Source organism: Dipodomys ordii, unplaced genomic scaffold (assembly GCF_000151885.1).
Source record: "Dipodomys ordii isolate 6190 unplaced genomic scaffold, Dord_2.0 Scaffold1, whole genome shotgun sequence".
Taxonomy (NCBI): domain Eukaryota; kingdom Metazoa; phylum Chordata; class Mammalia; order Rodentia; family Heteromyidae; genus Dipodomys; species Dipodomys ordii.
The window spans coordinates 49641855-49665666 of record NW_012267217.1 but is presented as its reverse complement, the minus strand read 5'-3'; the positions used below and the strand labels follow the sequence as shown (position 1 = coordinate 49665666).

The 23812-nt window shown below is 41.3% G+C and overlaps 1 protein-coding gene across 1 annotated transcript in view; it reads left to right on the top strand.

Annotated features, from left to right (window-relative positions):
• The window catches only part of Fn1 (fibronectin 1), a 70568-nt gene extending 56012 nt beyond the window's left edge, over window positions 1–14556 (top strand). Inside the window, exons 34-44 of the mRNA XM_013017678.1 lie at window positions 334–510; window positions 1840–1929; window positions 2153–2332; window positions 3593–3682; window positions 4604–5073; window positions 6071–6209; window positions 8492–8656; window positions 10730–10855; window positions 11811–11917; window positions 13038–13148; window positions 13794–14556. Of these exons, the coding sequence (XP_012873132.1) occupies window positions 334–510; window positions 1840–1929; window positions 2153–2332; window positions 3593–3682; window positions 4604–5073; window positions 6071–6209; window positions 8492–8656; window positions 10730–10855; window positions 11811–11917; window positions 13038–13148; window positions 13794–13865 (1727 nt within the window). The 3' untranslated portion in view covers window positions 13866–14556. The remainder of the gene's footprint in view (window positions 1–333; window positions 511–1839; window positions 1930–2152; window positions 2333–3592; window positions 3683–4603; window positions 5074–6070; window positions 6210–8491; window positions 8657–10729; window positions 10856–11810; window positions 11918–13037; window positions 13149–13793) is intronic.
• Window positions 14557–23812: the final 9256 nt, after the last annotated feature.

The following is a 23812-nucleotide window of genomic DNA, read 5'->3' as shown; positions in this document are numbered from 1 at the left end:
ACACTGTTACATTACAGTCAATTGATCATTTTTAACACTAAGGCATCTGCAGATATTGTAAAGTCAGCCCTGACTTTATAGAGTATTATATAAAAGCAGGTAATATTTATAAAGCACTTCCATTCTTCAAGGTTTAAGAGGTGAAAATTCTCTTTCCTAATTATTATTGATTTTTCTCTTTGAATGTGAGAAGAGATAACCTATAGATTATTAGTCTGTGTCTTTTTCTGAAATAAATGTATTTGGTACATAATGAAGACATGTTTTAAAGTACCAAAAGCTTCCATGGCTGAACCAGGCAGGCGTTAACTGATGTCACTGTGATCCATGCAGACGTCAGCCCTCCAAGAAGAGCCCGCGTGACGGATGCTACGGAGACCACAATCACCATTAGCTGGCGAACCAAGACTGAGACTATTACAGGCTTCCAAGTTGATGCCATCCCAACGACTGGCCAGACCCCAGTTCAGAGAATCATCAGCCCAGATGTCAGGAGCTATACCATCACAGGTCAGCACTCACCACACCATGTGTGTTCATCACATTCACAATACAAACTCACTTATGAGTAATTCTGTGACTTTCGCTGGTCATCCTATTTCCAATGTTTTGTGGTGATACAGTGTGATAAAGTTGTTGGTGTACATGATGAGAAACAATTTTGTTTGTGAACCTCTGATTTCATTGAGTATTTATCAGAGAAATAGCCTAAATCTTAATATTCATCAAATTTATTCTTCATTACAATGCCCTTGTTTATTTAATATCTATATTATTTTTAAGTTTTATTTTATCATTTTGTTTTATTTGTGTCTAAGCATGGTGGTGAGCATGATCTTGAGCTTGAGGTCCAGAATAAGATACTGTTTTAAAAATAAAGCTGGGCTGGGCATGTGGCTTAGTGGTGGAGTGCTTGCCTAGTATGCAAGAAGACCTGAGTTCGATTCCTCAGTACCACATAAACAGAAAAAGCTGGAAGTGGAGCTGTGGCTCAAGTAGTAGAGTGTTAACCTTGAGCAAAAGAAGCTCAGGAACAGTGCCCAGGCCCTGAGTTCAAACCCTAGGACTGGCAAAAAACAGCTAAATAAAAAATTTAAATTTAAATTAAAAAAAATATTTAAACCAAAAGAAAGGATGGTGTGTAATCCTTAGCATTAATAATATTAGGTATAAAAGTCAACAGCTTATGCCTATAATCCTACCTACTTAGGAGGTTGAGATCTGAGAATCCAGATTTGAAGTCAGCTGGGGCAGACAAATCCATGAGAATCTTATCTTTGATTAAGCAGCCAACAGCTGGAAGTGGAGGTATCAGCCATGAGGAAGAAAGCCAATGGAGAGTGCGCAGGCCCGAGTTCAAGCTCCAGTACTGCACCAAAAAAAAATAAATAAATTTATAAAAACATACAATGCTACTTAATAAAGGTCAAAGTGATAATCAGATTACTTTTAATATCTGGATTAGTTTATGTCTTTTTAATGTTTACAAATCTAATTCCAGGTACTAACAAATAATTTATTATGCTAAGGGGAAAAACCCCTCTAATAGTTGACTGCCCCTCCTCTAAGATGGTGGGTTAGGAACCAACATTTTCCCATTTTGAAATTTATTTTAGCTGGGATCATTGTCTACCATTAGTAATGTGATTTGGGGGTATGTTTCTCATTAACAGTTAATACCCATATCATGCGCTACTATTCAATTATGCACCACTTTTATGATCTACATAAATATGGAGCAGTAAAGGAGCCAAGAAAATGTCAGTTTCACTTAAAAAAAAAAAAAAAAACTCCTAGTAAAGCAAGAACACGTAAGAACCATGTCTTTTCAAATCCCAGGTTTACAACCAGGCACTGACTACAAGATCCACCTGTACACCCTGAATGACAATGCCCGGAGCTCCCCTGTGATCATTGATGCCTCTACTGGTAACTATCCTTTGCACTGGGGAAATGCAATCAGGAATCAGTCACGTGAACTTAAAAATACCACAGGAGTAGCTGACATTTCTGGTATTGTAGCTTGCCGTGAATTATCTATAGTTGACAGAATTCTCAGTCTCTTTAGGACTGGGGTGGAATAAAGGAGAACATGTGAGAGTACTGATATGGCATATTACTTTTCTGAGACTTCATTCTGTTTCCTTTTTAGCCATTGATGCACCATCCAACCTGCACTTCCTGACCACCACACCCAACTCTGTGCTGTTATCATGGCAGCCACCCCGTGCCAGAATTACTGGCTACATTATCAAGTATGAGAAGCCTGGGTCCCCTCCCAGAGAAGTAGTCCCTCGGCCCCGCCCAGGTGTCACAGAGGCTACCGTTACTGGTACAACTGCTTTTATATTGACAATTTTCTCATTTCCTTGAACTTGCCTTCCATTCTGAGGGCAGAAAGCTTGGTCCCGTAGAAGGCAGTCTGTATAGGAGCAGTAGAGTTCATAGGCCTCAAAACCCATGAATCTAAGAACATGCAGTGTCAGTCTTGTAATACGGCATAACAAGGTTGTCTGGATTTTTTTTTTTTTTTTGCTTAAGTTCACCTGTACAATTCTGGAAGAAGGTAATTTCCATTGCAAACTTGCTAGTTATGATCATGTCCTCACACTCAGCCTCCTATAGCTCTGGTAATGCTGTACAAACTTCCTAATTACCACCTGTCATTGGTCCCAGTATGCAGTTACACATAATAGATCTGGAGGCAGCACCATCCCACCACCATTCCTGGATAGAGTACCTGGGGTGGGAAAAATGTTGCCCCCTTCGTGAGAAATGTTATAGGCCTCTGGTATTTTTTGCCTTAGAGATGAAACAAATTGTATTGGTAGTATCTAAATATTAGAATCCTATAGAGAATATGGAGAATGCAGATACCTAGAGACACTGTCTTCCTCTGACATTTCAGGGATCAGGGAAGTTGATGTGGGAATTGATGAGCTGGATACTTCCTACAGGGCTCACATGAAGATTGGTTAACTGTCTTAACTTTTTGTGCTCTGCCATTGATGGTTGCCTGGTTTAGACCTAAATAGATTCATTTATAAAATCTACAGTGACCCCACGTGTGTGCTGTATTGGTGGTATACTCTATTGAATATATTCTATATTGAATATATTAGCCAATATATTCAAAATTGAATATATTGGCTAAAAGAGTACCCTAGGGGCCAGGTGCCAGTGGCTCATGCCTGTAATCCTAGCTACTTAGGCTGAGATACAAGGATCGTGGTTCGAAGCTAGCCCAGGCAGGAAAAATCTGTGACTCTGTCTCTAATTAACCACCAAAAAACAAAACCCTGAAGTGGAGCTATGATTCAGGTGATAGAGCACTATCCTTGAGTACAAAAGTTCAGGAACAGCACCCAGGTCCTGAGCAAGCCCCAGGACTGGCACCAGGGTGGGCGGGGGAGGGGGAGTGGAGAATATCCTAGAAAAGTCCATAAGGAAGTGATCATTCAAGTGTCAGGTGTGATGGCAAGGTGGAGAGGGATGAATACTTGCTCCCCAGCAGCCTCTGTTGGCATGGCAACCCCCACTTGACTAGCTGGGCCCACCAACCTTAACGTGCCTTCCCATGTTCTTCTGTCAGGCTTGGAACCAGGAACTGAGTACACGTTCTATGTCATTGCCCTGAAGAACAACCAGAAGAGTGAGCCTCTGATTGGAAGGAAAAAGACAGGTAAAGAGCTATAGTGGAGAAGGTTAAAAAGAAAAAGAAGCCTCATCGCGAATCATTGAGAAATACTCCACATTTTGATGCATTTCTCAGGGAACTCTTTTTCTCCTAATAGCATAGCTTATATGTTTTTTGACACACTTTTGACAGGAATAACATAAGAAGCTCTGAGGAGTTCCTTTCATTTACAGCAGTCATTATAAAATCTTACTATTCCTTTTCAAAAAAAAAAATCAAACTGTATGTTATTATGATCTCAGGTGGACATTGCATTCTACCAAATTCCTATGATGTTCTTAAATTTTTGTTTCGGTCTTCTTTTATTATTTGGTTTCTGAAACTTACTTTGTTATCCAGTTTCAGTTTAATATGAAGAAAATACTACATCAGTCGTGTTAGGAATGCCTTTGAAAATAAATGTCTATGTGTTTTTATCTATGCTTACCACTTCAAGAAAAATCTTTTGAGCAGAACCTCTGTAATTCTCACACTTCAGATACTGTTATGATTATTTTGGATTCTAGATCCAACAAGATGCTTCTCAAATGTAAAAGAAAAACAAGGGCGAAAGGCTGCATACCGCATTTCTTATAGGCTTCATGTGAGCAGAGGCAGCTTTTATGGGGCTCAGCGGCTCAAAGCTTTGTATGTATGATAAATTCATGGCTCAAAGCTTTGTGTGTCTGATCAATTCATACTAACACTTTTTTTTTTCTAAGCAACAAAGAAACCTTTGAGAAAAAAAATCAAAGATTTCTTTTCCAGAAAAAAAAAATGTTTTATGATCTGTGGACTGCTGATTTTCCAGGGGCTTTGATCAAGTTGATAAACTGTCGTTGTTGCCTGAATTGATAACAATTATTGCTGCCAATGACTGGAGCTTAACGCGCTTTGCTTTTTTTGGCTCTAACCTCTCTTGGCTAGATGAGCTTCCCCAACTGGTAACCCTTCCACACCCCAATCTTCACGGACCAGAAATCTTGGATGTTCCCTCCACAGTTCAAAAGACCCCTTTCATCACCACCAATCCTGGGTATGACACCGGAAATGGTATTCAGCTTCCTGGCACATCCCATCAGCAGCCCAGTGTTGGGCAACAAATGATCTTTGAGGAACATGGTTTTAGGCGGACCACACCACCTACCGCGGCCACCCCAGTAAGGCTCAGGCCACAGCCATACACACCGAACGTAGATGAGGAGATCCAAATTGGTCACGTCCCCAGGGGAGACGTAGACTACCACCTCTATCCTCACGTTCTGGGACTCAATCCAAATGCCTCTACAGGACAAGAAGCGCTCTCTCAGACAACCATCTCTTGGACCCCATTCCAGGAAAGCTCTGAGTACATCATTTCATGTAATCCTGTTGGCACCGATGATGAACCCTTACAGGTAATTTGTTTTTAATTCCTTTCTTGGGACTAGGCACCCTAACAGGGTTCAACTGGTAACAGAAGTGACCATGTTTAGATACAAAATAATTGACTCTTCTAGGACTCTTAGCAATAGCATGTGTAAGCTCTGAATATATAGATATATTTTAAAATCTCTACTTTCGTAGATGTACTAGATGGAGTATATCATTAACTCTTACTTGGTAGAAAAAAATGGAATAATTTTTATTATTCTTATACATTAGAGTCTCTTCAGTGAGTTGGACAGAAAGATGATCCTAAGAAAGTAAGAAAGGAGGAAAAGGAAAGAAAGGTAGAAGGAAAGAAAGAAAAAATGAAAGAAAAGAAAGACCGTATTCTGCTTGAATTTACATTTGTTTAAAGTCTAAAATACCCCTTAGAATTTGTCCTTGAGAAATCCCAATATGTCTTAAAAAGACATATTGTGTACCAGCCGATTGATTTTTCTAAGGGAAAACACCATTCTTTAATTTGTCCCACTGGTACAGGAATCATTTTTTATTGTGTTCTTATTTTTAGGAAGTGTCAGAAATTGTCAAATAGTCTGTACTTTGGGAATATATGGCTCAAAAACAAGAGGTGGAGGATGTTCTTGCGTCTTATGGTCTGTTGCCTCCTTGCTTGGCATGACCGTATCTCCCATAGAGCACCATATGTGTGTTTGTGTGAAGACCACATGGCCAGTTCTCTGGCTTCTGTGCAGGATTATGAGGAAGCCTACAAAGTTGAGGGCCTCTGGCAACTAGGGAGCACAGAGGGAAATTTTTGATAAAAAGCTGGCAGAAATGGTGGCTTCATCCCACTCATTCTACTTCTCTCCTTGGCTAGTTGGGAGTCTTACAATGATCCTCTTTATGTCATCCTGTGCTTTGTGTTTAAGCAGAGCAGGTTATTGAGAAGAGAATGGGGTAGGGGCCATGTCTGTGCTTCACTTTAACGCGTTCTCCCCACTTTGGTTGTACCAATAATTGCAGTTCCGAGTTCCTGGCACTTCTTCCGCTGCCACTCTGACAGGCCTGACCAGGGGGACCACCTACAATATCATAGTGGAGGCCATGAAAGACCAGAGGAGGCACAAAGTGCGGGAGGAGGTTGTTACAGTGGGCAACTCTGGTATGTACACTTGAGCTGTTCAGGCCCAAGCCCCCAGAGGAGGAGGCTTTTTCTATTGTTTCTCTGTTACTGTTGTTTTTTTTAGGCATTTGAAGCAAAGCTGCAGCATCTATATGCGGTAAAGAACAGGCTTAGCTCCAGTTATTTTTCCCTTGGCTGGTATGCATACAGAACAAAGAGACTGAGAAGATGATATATTGGTCTAGAAGGGACTTCAAGTATTTTTTTAGTTCAACATTGAGTCCTTGCTCATGAATGTCTTGAGGTGACATAGGACATTGGGTTCCTGATATCTTTTCCTTAACCCTCTCTGTCTCATCAATTGGTGTTCCCATTGAGTGTTCCTAGTCCTGAAATTGATTACTTGTAAAGAAACACTCCCTCCTACCCATAGTTTCTTTGTTCCAAAGTTATACATATATATATTTTTTTATTTTTTTGCCAGTCCTGAGGCTTGAACTTAGGGCCTGGGCACTGTCCCTGAGCTTCTTTTGCTCGAGGCTAGCACTATACCACTTGAGCTACAGCGCCACTTCTGGCTTTTTCTATATATGTGGTACTAAGGAATTGAACCCAGGGTTTCATGCATGCTAGGTGCGCACTCTACCACTAAGCCATATTCCAGCCCAGTTATTATATTTTAATGTCTTTTTTCTAGTTATATAATAAAAGTTAAATAACCATTGACACCCCCCCACACACACACACTCCTGCTTGTGTGGGTACACACACATGTATGCATGGGTATGTGCCTGTACTGGAGCTCTTCACTCAAGGCTGAGCTTCTACCTACCAGGGCTGGCTTTGCGCGCAATCTTCAGATCTCAGCCTTCTGAGTAGCTAGGATTACAGGTGTGAGCCACCTGGCTTCTGAGCTGGCTTTGAACCACAATCCTATCTCAGCCTCCTTAGTAGCTAGGATTGTAAGTATGAGGCCCTGGCGCCCTGCGCATTGACTCTTTGTGGCACCTGAGATGTCCCTTAGCGTGCCACTTGGCTTTTCAATTTAGATGGTAAACTCTTTCCATTTTCTTTCTAACTCAGGCTAGGTTATTCTGGCTTTGAACGTTTTAGTTCTCTAGGTACTATTTTTTCCCCTACTAATTTTTTTTTTTGCCTTTTGAAATATTAGGCACTTCAAATACCTGTTGCATTTGAGCTTTTGATATTTTTACACTGTAAAAACGTATGCATTGGATTTGAAGTCACAGTGTTAGCTTATTTGATATTTAGAGAATAACTTGAGGCACACTTTATACAGATTATTGAAAAATTAGTTTTTCCAAGACATGAAAGGACAAGATCTTAAGTAACAGGATGAGGTGTGGTTACTTATTCCTAAGTCGTTTATATCCTGTTGCTTTCTCTTATTTGGAAGTTAGTTTTAGTGATAAAAGCAACTTTACCATTATAATAGTGCATGAAATCTAGGAATTTTGCATGGTTACACAAAACATGGTATAAGGGCATCTGAAAATGCCAAGACTTGGATGAAATCTTAGCTACTCAGGAGATTAAAAATCAGGAGACTCATGGTTCCCAGGCCAGCCTGGGAAAAATGTTAACAAGATTATCTCAACATATTAGCTAGACACTATGGTACAATTTGTATTTCCAGCTATGCAGGAGACTATAGATAGGAAGCTCCTGGCAAAAACACATGTCAGAAAAATCACTAATGCAAAAAAGGGGCTGGGAGCATGGTTCAGGATCTGCCTTTGCAAATACAAGATCCTGAGTTCAAACCCTAGTAGCCACATAAACAACCAAACAAATGTTCACTTTGGCATTATAAGCAAAGAATCACATCTAATCATTCTTAGTGGGCACTTTCAAGTGTTTTGACAAAAGCCAATGCTATCAGTTCTTCATCTCATACAATCTTTATATGGTAAGTGAATATTAATTCATTATTAACTCAGAATTAATTCACAAATAATTAGTTGAAGGGTATTCAGGTATTCATGGAAAGGCATCATCACCACCTGAGGTCTTATCTAGTTTTAAACTGCTCCAGAATCTGTTTCATGTTCTGTAAAGTAAACCTACCGGGAATGAGCAGTTTGTAGAAGTGATGACAGAAATGAAAGCTGGGCTTCTTTATGATGCTGTGGCAGGTGATCCCTGACTCCACGTAAACATTGTTTGTGAGTGAGTGTCCCTTCGGAGGAGTCCAATGCTTCTTTGTGCTACTTGGTTAAGCCCTTCTATGTCATGCTTCCATTGCTCCTTATGGTCCCAGCCCACCAATAAAATGTATTTTTATCTTCCTTTTCTTCCAGTCAACGAAGGCCTGAACCAACCCACCGATGACTCATGCTTTGACCCCTACACAGTTTCCAATTATGCCATTGGAGAGGAATGGGAGCGGTTGTCTGAATCTGGCTTTAAGCTCACGTGCCAGTGCTTAGGCTTTGGCAGTGGTCATTTCAAATGCGATTCATCTAGTGAGTAGCTTGCTTTGTCCATCCATCTTTTCTTCCATCTCTTCCAGAGAGTTCCATTGCATTTGCACTAATGTACCAGAGAAGCATGTTTGGGCACAAGCTTTCCCAAACATGAAGCAAACACAAGAGAACTGTTTGATTCAGAGTAACATTTTGCATCATAAAAATATATGATGGGAAATTTTACTTGTCCAATATTGCTTTATTAATAGGATTGTACACTAAACCAACTGTTAACTAAAAAATAAGTTTGTAGTGGTGATTTGACTTATTAAGTTTTCTGTTAAATTTAATCAAAGTCAGATTCTTAGGAGCCAGGTGGATTGGTGATACAAACTACCAAATCGCTGTTAATCTTTATGTTGAATGAGATCAGAGGTGAACATTTAAAAATGTAAACACTGTGTCTTTAAACACAAACCAAACATACTTGTGTCAGTATACCATTATACACACACACACACACAAACTCTGTCTCTCTGTCCCTCTGTCTCTGTCTCTACCATCACAACAACCATCACTCAGCTTTAACATTTTCCAATAATATGAAGCAATGTGTACACAGGAATCAACTAGAATTAAAACATAATTTGATTTTCAAAGCATAAAGGCATTTTAACTTTAAAGAAGTTTGTAGTAAAACCTGATCCTAGGAATTACCTATTATGCTTTGAGGTTTAATAGTAGAATCTATAATGTTTCACTTATTATTTCTATTTAGGAGATATAATTATTCACCATTGATTCATTTTTACAGGTGCTAACCATTATATCTTATGAACAAGCCCTCCTATGGACAATTACAGAAATCATTCTGTGGAACTGAAATAGAACAGATTTTTTTAAAAAAAATTGCTTGAATGCATTTTATTTCTGTTGTATACACAAAGTGATTTAATCCAGACTGAAATTTAAAAGCTAATCGGTGTTTTCAGTGTAGGACTTCTGAGCTTGGCCAGCTGAGAATGGGAAGGTGGGGCAGGGCTCTGGAGAATCTTGTGATGGAGTTGATGTCATTACTGTCTACTTGGTGATTGTTGCTTTTGGGCATTGAACTACCTTTACTTTGCATATTTTTACCTGCATAAGTATCTAGGTACAATTGTGGGGACCCAACTATATGCTTGTTTGTGTGAATCTTTAGCTCAACCTACATATTCTTTACTAAAATGTTATAATTCTTTAACTTTTTTATAGTTTAAGACTATAAAATGATAAAATGGAAGAAGTGATGTACTGTGATATAAATTTCTGAAGGATGTTCTGTTTCAGGGATTAAAAAGTCACTTTTATTTCTGATAGTTAGATGCATAACTTGAGCCTTGGACGTCTGTGGAAGCCATGTTTTACTTGTAGGTTAATTATGATTGTTGTCATTCTGCTTCATTTCTGTTCTGTCACTTAGGTTTATTTTATGCCTTCTATTTATATGAGGCAAGTGGTGACTGGTAGAAACCATTTGATCTCTACTTATGATTAACTACTTTATCTCTGAGGTCTCAGCAAATCCAAAGTGATTTTTTTTAATCCCTAAAACACCCAAGCTGGGTGCTGGTGTCTCATGCTGTAATCCTTGCTACTCAGGAGGCTGAGATCTGAGGATTGTGGTTCAAAACCAGCCCTGCCTGAAAGTCCATGAGACTCTTATTTTCAATAAACTACCAGAAAACCAGAAGTGGTGCTGTGGTTCAAGTGGTAGAGTGCTAGCCTTCAGCTGAAGAGCTGAAGGAGAGCGCCCAGGCCCAGAGTTCATGCCCCACGACCTACCAAAAAAAAAAAAAAATACCCAATCTGACTTTAATTCTCTAAAAAATTTTAAATCTTAATAGTGAGAATTCAAATGGGAGTCATTGATTTGTTCTATGACATATTAATAACAGAATAAACTTTGAAAGTGGCCTAGAAAATATCAAATACTGTAGACAGTATTTTAACATCCAGTCAGAGTCTGCTCGTCATGGAGCTCTTATCTGTACCTTCTCATACTTTCTGCATCCATCCATCCCAGTGCACTGGCTGTCCCGTGAGTCAGAACACAACGAACCCTTTGCCTGTGGTTTCTCCATTTTGCAGAATGGTGCCATGACAATGGTGTGAACTACAAGATTGGAGAGAAGTGGGATCGGCAGGGAGAAAACGGCCAGATGATGAGCTGCACGTGTCTCGGGAATGGAAAAGGAGAATTCAAGTGTGATCCTCGTACGTTGCCACAGATCTCTGCCTTCTGGAATGCTCCCCCTTTTTGTTATCTGCAGGGACTTGGAGATCTCTTTGAAGATGGAATGGTGGTTTTTGTTATTCTTTTGACTTGGAAATGCAAAGTTGAGGTTCAAAAAGGAGTTATGTATCACTTAATGCTATTCCAAGATACTGCAGCACTTTCTAACTTTTCTAGCCTGAATATTTTGACCATTATCTTCAGGAAAATATTACAAGAAGGCTTTGTTAATCTGTAGATGCAGGGTTTATTTTATGGTTGTTTTTTTTTATCAGTGCTTGGACTTGAACTCAGGGCCTGCGCATGGTTCCTGAGCTTCTTTTGCTCAAGGCTAGCATTCTACCACTTGAGCTACAGCTCCACTTCTGGCTTTTTTTGTTTATGTAGTACTGAGGAATCGAACCCAGGGCTTCATGCATGCTAGGCAAGCACTCTACCACTAAGCCACATTCCCAGCCTATAGCCTTTTTTTAAATAAAAATATGTCATTTTATTGTTATTATTAAGGTGTTGTACAGAGGGTTTACCATTTCTTAAGTTAGAAATGACTGCATTTTTATTTTTGGACACTGTCACTCCTTTGCTTTCCCCTAGTTTTCCTATCCTATCTCTGCCCATAAGTTATATAGTTCATTTTCCACATAGTTTACACTGAATAGTAAGATTGCATTTATTCACCCTCCCTGCCTCCCTTTCTGTGCTTCCCTTTGCCTCTCTCCCCCCCACTCAGTTAAAACCTTTCTGTCTTCCCATTGAACCTAGTAGATCAAGCTTGGAGAAACATGGCCCTAAGATCTATGCATCACTACCTACCATGGACACTCACATGCATGAGATTTGGGCTAAGATACAAATGTTGGAGCCACCCTGACATTAGGTCAAATCTACATTACCTTCTTAGTCTTACAAACACTTTTTATTTGTACCCACATGTAGATGAAGCTACATGCTATGATGATGGGAAGACATACCATGTAGGCGAACAGTGGCAGAAGGAATACCTGGGGGCCATTTGCTCCTGCACATGCTTCGGAGGCCAGCGGGTAAGACTGGACGTACTAAGCTCTCTACAATGTAGAAGACTTACAAAGGAGGCTTCTGTGTGGATGTGCTGTGTACACAAGGGTACCAGGACCTCTAATGAAGAGTCCCTAAGACAAGAGTATCCTTTCCCAGGTTCCCTGTCCTTGTCAGCCTCAATCCCTGTAATACCTGTTTGCCCTCTTCCTTAGCACCTATAGTGTTAAAGCTGTAGGAGTGCTCTTGCTGTATTATTTGTTAGTGTGTGTGTGCAATACTGGGATTTGAACTCAGGGCCTGAGTGCTATTCCTGAGCTATTTTCTCTCAAGGCTGGTGCTCTACCATTTGAGTCACAGTTTCACTTCCAGTTTTTTGGGTGATTAACAGGAAATAAGGAGTCTCATGGACTTTTCAACCCAGGCCAGGCTGGCTTCGAATTACAGTTCTCAGGTCTATATTTTGAGTAGCTGGGATTACAGACATGAGCCACCTGTGTGCAGCATGGTTAAATATTTTGAACAATACCTGGGATCTAAGCAAATGCCACTTCTTGGTGCCCCTCATTGATCCTTAAATGTCGCTATAATACTATGGTAAATAAGGAGGGGAAAATAAAGGGAGTGAGAAGTGGCCTAGAGAAGTCAGACACATTAAACTAGCAGACATTGCAAAATCAAACTAATTAAGTATGATTGAGTGAGGCTGGAATCAGTAAGGTTCCATGAGAAAGAGAAGCACGGGCTGGCTGATGTCTGAGATTTGTTCCAGGGAGGGAAGAAAGCAGAGAGACAGTTTAGTCTCTGAGAAATGCTAGGATTCTAGGCACATCTCCTCTATCCAGTGCAGAAAGCTTACTGAGGAGGCTGGGCTAGAATAAGCCTTGGTCGGTGAGTGGGGTTTGCATGGAAAGACAATGGAGGACATGTCCAGAGAAAGGACCGACGAAAACAGGCAGGGCAAGTGTAGGATACAGCAATAAACCAAAATGTATGGAGAATTTAAATAAGTGGGACCATCATCACAGCTTCCTTAGTGATTATCTGCTTGTATTTTGCAATGCACAAGAGGCAAGAGTCTTTACTCAAGCACTAAATTACAGTGTCTTCTGGTTATTTTAATTTGATTTTATGTTCTCTCCTCAGGGCTGGCGCTGTGACAACTGCCGCAGACCGGGAGCTGAATCCAGTCCTGAGGGCACCACTGGCCACTCCTACAACCAGTATTCGCAGAGATACCACCAGAGAACGAACACTGTAAGTGCATTTTGTCATGTCTCCCTCCCCAAATGCAATCAGGTACACAGCGGGAAGTATGCTTCTTCTAAATGAATCAAATGAGTTTAATTTTTTTTAAAAAAAGGTCTGACAAAACCTATCATCATAGCTGCTTGAGATGTAGAGACTTGGGGAATCTAGGTCCCCAGGAGAGGACATGGGGGTTGAAGAAGTGAGGGAAGTAGCTGAAGTTTCCATTTAACCAATGGCTGAGCGGGTGGTGTGTGCCTGTCATTGTCAGCCATGGGAAAGCACAAATAGGAGGATCACAGACCAGGTTGTCAGGGGGACATATATTGAGACCATACCTTGAAAATAATCCAGAAATGGAATGGGGGCAGGGCAAAAGTGGTAGAGCACCTGCCTAGGAAATGTGAGGCTTCAATCTTCACTAACAGGAAAAACTAATAATATTTAATAAAAGTCTTACAAGTGACTTGGGTGGGTCACTATGTCCTAGATCAGAATGTATAGTTTATTAAACTCCTGAACCTCTCGGATTGCTTAGTGTTTTGGTAGGGTCTTGAAAGTGTCCTTTCTGTAAGTACCTGCCATAGAAGTCTTCTCTGTCCACACTTTTGTTTTTTTTCTCATTGCTTTCTTTTTTTTTCTTCCATTTAACAGAATGTTAATTGTCCAATTGAGTGCTTCATGCCGTTAGATGTCCAGGCTGACAGAGAAGATTCCAGAGAGTAATATTTGCAACCCAAAGGAGCAAGCGTGTCTCTCTCTTTCTCTGCCGAGGTCCATCCAAACTAGAGTGATGCAGCAGATCTCATGTTTGAGTGTTCGTTTCTTTCTTATGCCTTTTGCCCTGGAGTTAAGACCTCCAGCTTCAGCGCGACTCACAGCTTGTCCGAAAGCATCACCCTGGGAGGGTTTTGAGATATTTCTCGTGTAAGGGCAGCGTACTGCCTGCTCTGCTTCAGAATATTCAGTACCGCTCAGTATTTTTTAAAGAAATGATTCTCAGTGTGATTTGGTTTGGGATCCATAGAGAAGCATATGCAGCCAACCAAGATGCAAAATGTATTGACTGATACTAGAAAAATTTTTCAATAGGAAAGTTACCCAAACACTTCTGCTTTCATTTAACTGTCCAGGCCCCTCGACTATCGATATGGCATACTGTGATGTTTGAAATTTTTTTTCACAGTACTTACTTTCAGAAGATTTTAATAATTGCCTGGAAATACCTTTCTCTTACCTGTTATTTATCAATTTTTCCCAGTATTTTTATACGGAAAAAATTGTATTGAAGACACTTAGTATGCAGTTGATAAGAGGAATTTGGTATGATTATGGTTGGTGATTATTTTTTATACTGTATGTGCCAAAGCTTTACTACTGTGGAAAGAAACTGTTTTAATAAAAGATTTACATTCCATGACTTGAAAGTCTCTTTAAAAAACAAAAACATCCAGGTATTGGGGGAGGAAATGAGAATCTTCATGAATGTGCTTTTTCTTTTCAATTTAACAAAATTGAAAATGTGTAAATCTTAGGTGATTTCTGTACAAGACTTTCTGCCTATTGCTAGAAAAACACAGAATCTTTTTTTTTCTTTTGGTCAGTCGTGGGTCTTGAACTCTGGGCCTGAGCATTGTCCCTGTGCTCTTTAGCTCAAGGTGAGTGCTCTACCACTTGTGCCACAGGGCCACTTCCGGTTTTCTATCGTTTTTATTGGGGATAAGAGGCTAGCGGACTTTCCTGCCCAGGCTGGCTTTGAACCATGATCCTCAGATCTCAGCCTCCTGAGTAGCTAGGATTATAGGTGTGAGCCACGGGCGCCCGGCTGAAAAACACAGAATCTTGTGTGTATGTGTTGGGGGTGTTTCTGGGGCTTGAACCCAGGACCTGGGCATTGGTCCTGTGCTTTAGTGCTCAGTTCTGACATACTACCACTTGAAACATAGCACCACTTCTGGCTTTTTGGTGGTTAACTGGAGATAAGAGCCTCACAGATTTTCCCGTCTGGGCTTTTTTTTTTTGGGGGGGGGCGGGCGGGATGGGGGTCCGGTCGTAGAGCCTGAACTCGGCCTGGGCACTGTCCCTCAGCTCTTCAGCTCAAGGCTAGGCACTCTACCACTTAAGCCACAGCACCACTTCCGGTCTTTTTTCTTTTTGCTTATGTGGTGCTGAGGAATCGAACCCAGGGCCTCATGCATGCAAGGCAAGCCCTCTACCACTGAGCCACCTTCCTAGCCCGTCTGGGCTGGTTTTGAACCACAGTCCTCAGATCTTAGTCTCTTGTGTAGCAAGGAGTGAGCCACAGTACCCAGTTACAGATCCTTTTTTTTTTTTAATGCTCTTCTGGAGAGAGAGCTTGTTTACCTTAAGTGGACTCAACTATTTATATTAAACTTTGGAGCTAACACTTCATGAATGTATGACTGAAATAATCTTCAGTTACTTTAGTCATTATAATGCTTCCCCTCTCCTCTTCTCCTTCCTTCACTGAATAGACATCTACTCTACAGATCACCTGCAAGGAAAGTGAGGATGACTGAGCGGTTACAACATTACAGAACAAGGCAGTTTTGTCTTAGGGAATCCCTCTGGTATAATAACCTCTCTCCAGCCTGTGTTAATTCATGTCAGCAGACACTTAGCATGACTTGATAAACTCCCCACTGGACAGTTTGTTTACTCCTGGCCTGCAAAGATAATTTCCTTTTCCATTTCACCTTGGGGAAATAAAACTTTGGGATTAATACTGACATTCAGGGCTGGGGCTGTCTGTATCTCAGTTGTACTGCTTAGGATGTGTGAGCTTTGGGTTCAAGTCCCTAAAAGAAAGAGGGGGAAAAAAAAACAAGCCTATTTAAACTCTGATGCTCAGAACAATAAATAGTAACATCCAATGAAAAATTAATACCTTGTAAGACTATAGATACATGAAATGAACTTTCATTTTTCAAGAAGAGAAAAACAAGCACACATTTAAGCTGCCTTGCAATTTTAAAAATATTTCGACATTTAGCATCTCTTTGGTGGAGAAACTCCAGCTGAATTTTACAAGGAATACAGCAAACCACAGGCCCAGATCCTGGGCTTTGATTTTAAACTACTGGCCATTCAGCCTTATTGCAGGATCAGGTGGCTCCAGTGGAGGTCTGGTGTGGCTGGTGCTGCTCACCACAAAGCTATGGGAACCCCACTGGAGACACAGGCATACCAGCTTCTAGACCTTTGGTCTGCAAAAATGAGGTGGCCCGGCAGACACCTGAACTTCAGCCCGATCTTGTCTCGTCTGATGGTCATTATATTTAAAAGCTAAGAAAAAGCAACTTTGGGTGAACGTTGACTATCCTATAAACCACCAACCTATATAAAGTTTCCCTAAAATGCAGTTTAAATAAATCTGGTTGGACCATGTTAATTAAAAGACTAACAAGCCTCTTCAACTTTTAACAGAAAAATCATAATTTACAGTTAAAAATAAATATATACCCTTCTCAAATGTTTTACGGGCTTTTAGAAGCAATAAAGTTACAAATGAAGCTTGAAAAACATTAAACAAATGTAAAGGGTCTTTCTGTTTAGGCACTATACTGTAAGCATGGTAAAAATTTTGATACTAGAGCTTGAACTCAGGGCTTGAACACTGTTTCTTACTTTTTTCACTCAAGGCTGGCACTGTATCACTTGAACCACAGCTCTATTTCTGACTTTTAGTTGGTTAATTAGAAATAAAAAGTCTCAGACTTTCCTGTTTCGTATGGCTTTGAAGTGTGATCCTCAAGACTCAGCTCCCTGAGTAGCTAGTATAGCTAGTATTACAAGTGTGAGCCACGAGTGCCTGGCAAAAAAAATTGTTGTTTTTCTCATGGTCAAACATAGGTATTAGGCTTTACTTACAAACAACTGTCTTCCTTTTAAAAATACCTAGAACTTAAACATTTCCCAATCCATCACATATAAATTGGTATAACTTATTTATATCTTCGAAATAAAACATTACAGATCTTCTGACATTATCTTCTTAAAAATAACGTGGCGCCAGTGGCTCATGCCTATAATCCTAGCTACTCAGGAGGCTGAGATCTGAGGATTGCAGTTCAAAGCCAGCCCAGGCAGGAAACTAGAAGTGATGCTGTGGCTCAAGTGGTAGAGCACTCGCCTTAAGCTGAAGAGCTGAGGAACAGTGCCCCAGGCCCAGAGTTCAAGCCCCACGACTGACCAACAAAACAAAAACATGGCAACTAAAACTTTGGTTAGTAACTACAACTTGCATAGTTTTGCACAGCATGCCAGTTAGTACCCAGGTTGCATTTTCTATTTGAGATCATTTGTCTCAAACATAGAAATTATCTCTCTACGTAAAGGCAGGATCTGGTGTCTTTGTGGAGGTTTTTTTTTTGGGGGGGGGTCCGGTTGTGAGGCCTGAACTCTGGGCCTGGGCACTGTCCCTCAGCTCCTTCAGCTCAAGGCTAGCGCTCTACCACGTGAGTCACAGCGCCACTTCCGGCTCTTTTTTTTTTTTTTTTTTTGCTTATGTGGTACTGAGGAATCGAACCCAGGGCCTCAGGCATGCAAGGCAAGTGCTCTAGCACTGAGCCACCTTCCCAGCCCCTTTGTGGAGTTTCTTGAGTACCTGGTCACTTTGAAACTGCCCTTAGACTTCTATTAATTGGCACTGAACATTTTTTTCTGTCTTGACCATTTCTGATTAAAAATTCTCTAGCATGAGAACTCCATACTTGTAAAGCTCTTTTAACTGTCCAATTAATGCTTTCCCTGAGAAATGTGTTAAGCAAACCAGATTGTGAAGGCACAATTAAAAAGACTAATCTGGACTTAGATAAGAAATCGGCAATCCAGGAAAACTTAGGTAAAACTAGTAAAGATGACTAGACATTTAAAATTTTTAAAAAATGTTTTGTTGTGGGGCTTGAACTCAGGGCCTTGGGTGCTGTCCCTGGACTCTTTTGCTCAAGGATAGTCTCTACCACTTTTAGCCACAGCTCCACTTCTGGTTTTCTGGTGGTTAACTAGAGCTAGAGTTGCACAGACTTTCCTGTCTGGGCTGGCTTCAAACCATGATTCTCAGATCTCAGCCTCCTGAGTTGCTACCAGTGTCCTGCTGATGACTAGACTTTAAGAGAAAACAAGTTTTGAAGTTTTTCTGTGTCATACTGTCCTTGATCGGTAATGGAATTTATTGTGTATCTATATTGTTTTTAGCTGTAGTGGTCTAAATGAAGTACGCAAATTGGTATATAATAATCACGATGAGCCTGCAGGGAGGGCTCTTTTAGGGGAGTTGTAGAGAAATAATCAGGTAGAAATGACAAGTACAAGAAATGACTTTTTCCACTTAATTATATTTCCATCGAAAATTCTATTCCATTTCTAGTTGTATGAAACTCATTATAGTGATTAAGAAACACCACGTCAGCACACTGGGAGCTGAAATTGCTTCCTGGTTGGTTAGTTCCCATTACTGTGGTGGGGAAAGTGGCAGGCCACAATTTAAAAAAAAAAAATCTCATTTTCATGGGATACAATTTAACTGCTTTAACAAAAAGGCCACCATTGGAGCTTCTGTCTGGGGATTTTTAAAGATTTTGACAAGGTGGGCAAATCAGCAGCAGCATAAAGGAAATGACCTGCTATAGATCAGACAAGTTCAAGTCCGCTGGACTGCTGTTGGAGGTGTGAGTTTATTTCATTCACTGTCATACTTGATCCTCACTAAAACTAAAGATTTGGTTTGAATTGCAAACAAAACTCTGCCTAAAGCATAAAAGGAGGAAATACTGTAATAAAAGAGCAAGGAGTGATCTCATGAAAACCTCAAATGGGAAATTCTAATGTTCCTCAGTACAAACAGGTGAGATACTGAAGCATGTTTTACATCTCCTTAGCTTCTTTTTTACTTACTCTTCGGAAACATACAGGTCTTAACACTCCTTGGAACCAAATTTCTCTCTAAAATAGCTGTTGTGTGGTGTCTCTTAACGGCCTGAAAGGAGCAACTTTTGGAAGTCTGAAGTCAGTGCTCTGACTTTCTTACCCAAGGCTGTGCCCAGGTCAAATGCCTGAAGGCCAAGGATTCTCTCAGTCAAAGCTGTGCATCTTACTGTTCTGAACACAGCCATTTCATTCTGAAGGTAGCAATGCCTTTGCCGGGAGACTGCTGGGCAGAGCTTCTACCATGAACCTGTGGATTTCTCGTTCAGCCCTGGCTGTTAAGTTCCGCAACCAAACACTGAAACATTATTTTTGACCCCAAATCGTGCCATGTTGGTAGAGGAACAGAATCCTTCCTCACTGCTGATAGAAAGGTACACTGGTATTGCTGTTTGGGAAAAGTGTGGCAGCTTCCCCAAAAGTGAAACAGTTACCACTGGATCTTGCACCCCTAGGAAAACACCCAAGAGAATTGAAAACATTTATCTTTCTCTATATCAATATCTATCTCTCAATCCCCAAATACACACTTTCATAGCACTTTCCATATATTACCAGCTTCCTCTATTTCCCATGCTTGTTTTTGTGTTTTTTTTTTTTTGCCAGTCCTGGGGCTTAAACTCAGGACCTGAGCACTGTCCCTTCCTTTTGCTCAAGGCTAGCACTCTACCGCTTAAGCCACAACACCACTTCTGGCTTTTTGTTTTTGCCAGTCGTGGGGCTTGAACTCTGGGCCTGGGTGCTGTCCTGAGCTCTTAAACTCGAATTGAGTGCTCTACTACTTGAGCCACAGTGCCACTTCCAGTTTTCTGGTGATTTATTGGAGGTAAGAGTCTCGGGACTTTCCTGCCTGGGCTGGCTTTGAACTGTGATCCTCAGATCTCTGCCTCCTAAGTAGCTAGGATTACAGGCTTAAACCACCAGCACCCTGCTTAGCCTTTTCTGTTTATGTGGTACTGAGGAATTGAACCCAGGGCATTGTGCATGCTAGGCAAGCACTCTAACGCTAAGCCACATTCCCAGCCCTTCCCATGTTTCCCATGTATGCAGGGAATGTGAAAGGCCAGAGCATGTTGTCATAATTATACATACAATCTGAGCTATTCAGGAGTTAGAGATCAGGAGGATTAAGGCTTGAGGTGTGTGATATTAGCAAGACCACTTTGCAACAAGTAAGCTGGGTGTGGTGGTTCAGTCATCCTAGCTACAAAGGAAATGTCAAGTAGGAGGGTCAGGTGTCAGATGCCAGCTCCCAGCCAACCCACAAGACCCTATCAAAACTGAAAAAGGCTGGAACTGTGACTCAAGGGGTTAGAGTATCTGCCTAGTGAACACTAGCACTTAGCACCGCTCAGTTCAAAACAAACAAAACAAAAACCACTAGTGTGAAAGGAATAGCATTTTTCCTCAGTAGTGTTTAACTGGTGGTGTTTTAAGTGTGCTTAGTATTTGGTCTCGTTTATTCTTCAGAGCAACCCTGGGCAGTGGATGTTGTTTCTGTCATCATTGTACAAGCAGAAAGGAAGGGCCAGGCTTCGTGAGTCCACCACCTAAGCCCACACAGCTTTCAGGAGGCAGAGCTGGGACTTCACCCTGACCCTGCTGCTGGCTATGTGCTTTTAATCAGAGCCTGTTCAGCCTTTCCCATGTGCTTTTAATCAGAGCTATTCAGCCTCTGCATGGAGAAGTGGCAAACCACAAGAGGATAAGGCTACTGAGCCACAAAGCAAGGTCGTCATCATCTTAAAGGTACAGATGGCTTGGAGGAAGATGCAGGCCAGGGCAAATGAACAAAGATACTGCTGGAGGTCTATTTCTTGACCTCAGGGCTGGTGATAGATGTCTACTTACATCTCTTCTAAAAGGTGGAGGTTTCATGCACTTTTCCATATGTGAGTTATTGCAATTCTTTAAGACACATTTGGACAGGGTGGTGCATACCTGTGATTCTAGCACTAAGACAGGAGGATCAAGAGTTGGAGGCCAGGCTGGGCTACACAGTGAGGATCTTTCTCAAAAATAACTAAGTTTGTGTTAACCATACTGTTTACCAAAATTAGAAGGCACTGGGAGTTTGAAGACCTGCAGGGGTTTGTGCTGTGAGAAAAAGACGACCAGGTTCTGGGAAATGCCCTAGGCAGAGGGTGTCCAAGGACCAGGCAGAGGAGAATGTGTAGATGGTGGTGCTGACATGAGTACAAGGTGGTTCTTTTCTGCTTGGGCACCGGCATTCCCTCAATCAAAATAACTTTTCTGATCAAGATGTGTTCTGCTGTGGACCCTCCTCTACTCTTCTGTGACTAATTGCTGATCAGAAGTCATATGGAAGAGGTGACACTGAGCAAGATGCATTGGAGCTGAAACCCCTATATGTACAATTAAAACTTTTAAAAATACACAATTGTAAATATTAACTATACTTCAAATGGGATTAGAAAAGAGACATTCTGAGGATAAACTAGGACTTTATGAAAATGAATCAATGATTTGTGGAGACAGCCATGGGATGAGGGGAGGAAAGTGATGATGGGAGGGAGGAACCAAGTCACATGAAACCTCCTTGTACAATAAATGTAGGTCAATGAAAAGTACATTAAATAAATCATTATATCTTTCATTTGAAAACCAGTGAAATTCAGTCTGGGTTCTGACATGCTTTTTGTTTTTGGCAGTACTGGGTTTGACTTCAGGGCACATTGCTAGGTGGGTGCTCTGCTGCTTAAGCCACTCTTCCAGCTCCTTTTGCTTATTATTTCTGGAAGATCTGTTTTACTGACTAGCCTGGACTGTGCTCCTCCTTATACTTCCTACAGCACCTAGGAGGATACACTGGGTGTGCTACCACATCCAGTTTGTTTTTTTTTTTTTTAAGATGCTGTCACAGAAACTTTTTGCCCAGGCTGACCTCAAACCATGATCCTTGTGATCTCCAATTCCTGAGAAGTTACAATTACAGGTATGAGCTATCTCCTCCACCTGTTTTGTCTTTGCAAGTAGAAGTTTCCCTATGTAGCACAGGCTGGTATTAAAACTTGCAATCCTCCTACCTTAGCTTCCTGAGTGTGGCCCAAGTTTGCTCTGCATTATGAAGACTGTGCTAGTTGGTTCTGGCTACCATGGCTTAAATACAAAGGAAGCTGAATAGAAGGCAGCAAGGGCATGAGCTGGTGCTGTTTTCAGTGAGCAATGGTAGCTTTGGTCCAACTGTCTGATAGCGGACAGTGGGAGCACAAAATGAGGAGTGTGGACAGCTCTAAATTTAGCTGTTTCGTGGAGTGAAGCGACTCTGGGTTTTGATGCTGATGCACACCAGGATTAACTATCCCCGCCCTTCCGCCCCCGGTTCCCCTGGCTCCAGTTACCCATTCTCACCAATTGATATTTGCAAGAAGATGGAAAAAGTGGACTTCATTACTTCCAGGCATGGGGACATACTATATACCTTTTAAAAAAAAAGGCTCAAAATGCTGAGTTGGCAGAATCACATGTGCAAGTGTGGTTAGAAAATATGGTGTTAAACAGAGCCAATGTGGTTCAGCTTTCTATGTGGCTCACTTGCAGGGCTTTACAGCTAACATGAATTGGATGGTATATCTCCTTGCTGAACACTGTTTCCAACACCTTTCAGAGTAGCAGGGCTTCCCACACAGCAGCAAATCACCCAGACTGGGTGGTGTGTCCTTACTTTTTCTGGTTCTGAGATTTGAATTCAAAGCTTCACATTACTAAACTGGCAATCTACAAACTGAACAATTCCTTCAGCCCTGTTTTTGCTGGCTATTTTTCATATAAGAGTCTCAAAACTTTTCTACCCAGAGTAGCCTGGAACCATGATCCTTTTGCTCTCAGCTTCCCAAGTCTAAGGCATGAGGTACCAGCACCCAGCTGGACGCATTTTCTAACTGAAAACAAACTCTAAACTTTTGCTTTCTTTGTATATGCATGTATGCATGCATGTGTAGATGTGTGTGCATGTGTACTGGGGCTTGAACTCATGGCCTAGCACTTTCCCTTATTTATTTTTTATTTTTTGCTCAAAGCTGGATCTCTACCACTTTCATGTTTGGTGTGTATGACCAAAGCTCAGTCTTCATACAAAACCAAAACCAACAAGTACTTAAACAAAGCCTTACAAAAGTGAGTTTTCTGTTTTTGGTGCTAGTTCTAGGTCTTGAACAAGGTCTAGGCACCATGTCTGAGCTTTTTTTTGCATAAGGCTAGTAGTACTCTACCACTTGGGCCACAGCTCCATTTCCAGCTTTTTTTGGTAATTGGGCGCTGTCCTTGAGCTTTTTGCTCAAGGCTAGTGCTCTACCACTTGGAGCCACAGCTCCACTTCCAGTTTTTGAGGAGTTATTTGGAGAAAAGAGTCTCAAGGGAACTCTCCTGCCTGGGCTGGCTTCAAACCATGGTCCTTAGACATTAGCCTCCTGAATAGCTAGGGTTATAGGCGTGAACCATCAGTGCCCAGCAAGGTGACACTTTTAAAAGATTCACAAGTTTTATTTAGGGAGGGGAGGAACTAGAGACTTGAGAGAGGGCAAGACAATGTTACTGAGGAAAAGGATGTTAAAGGCTTTTGCTGACCCTCAAGGACCCTGTTGGCAGTAAGGGCACATGTAAAGGGCACACGAGGCACCACTGTGTACTGCCCAACACAAGGAGGAACTGCATTCCATGTGCTCATTTTCGGGGAAAGCTGATGTGGAATACGAGGCCCATCTCGG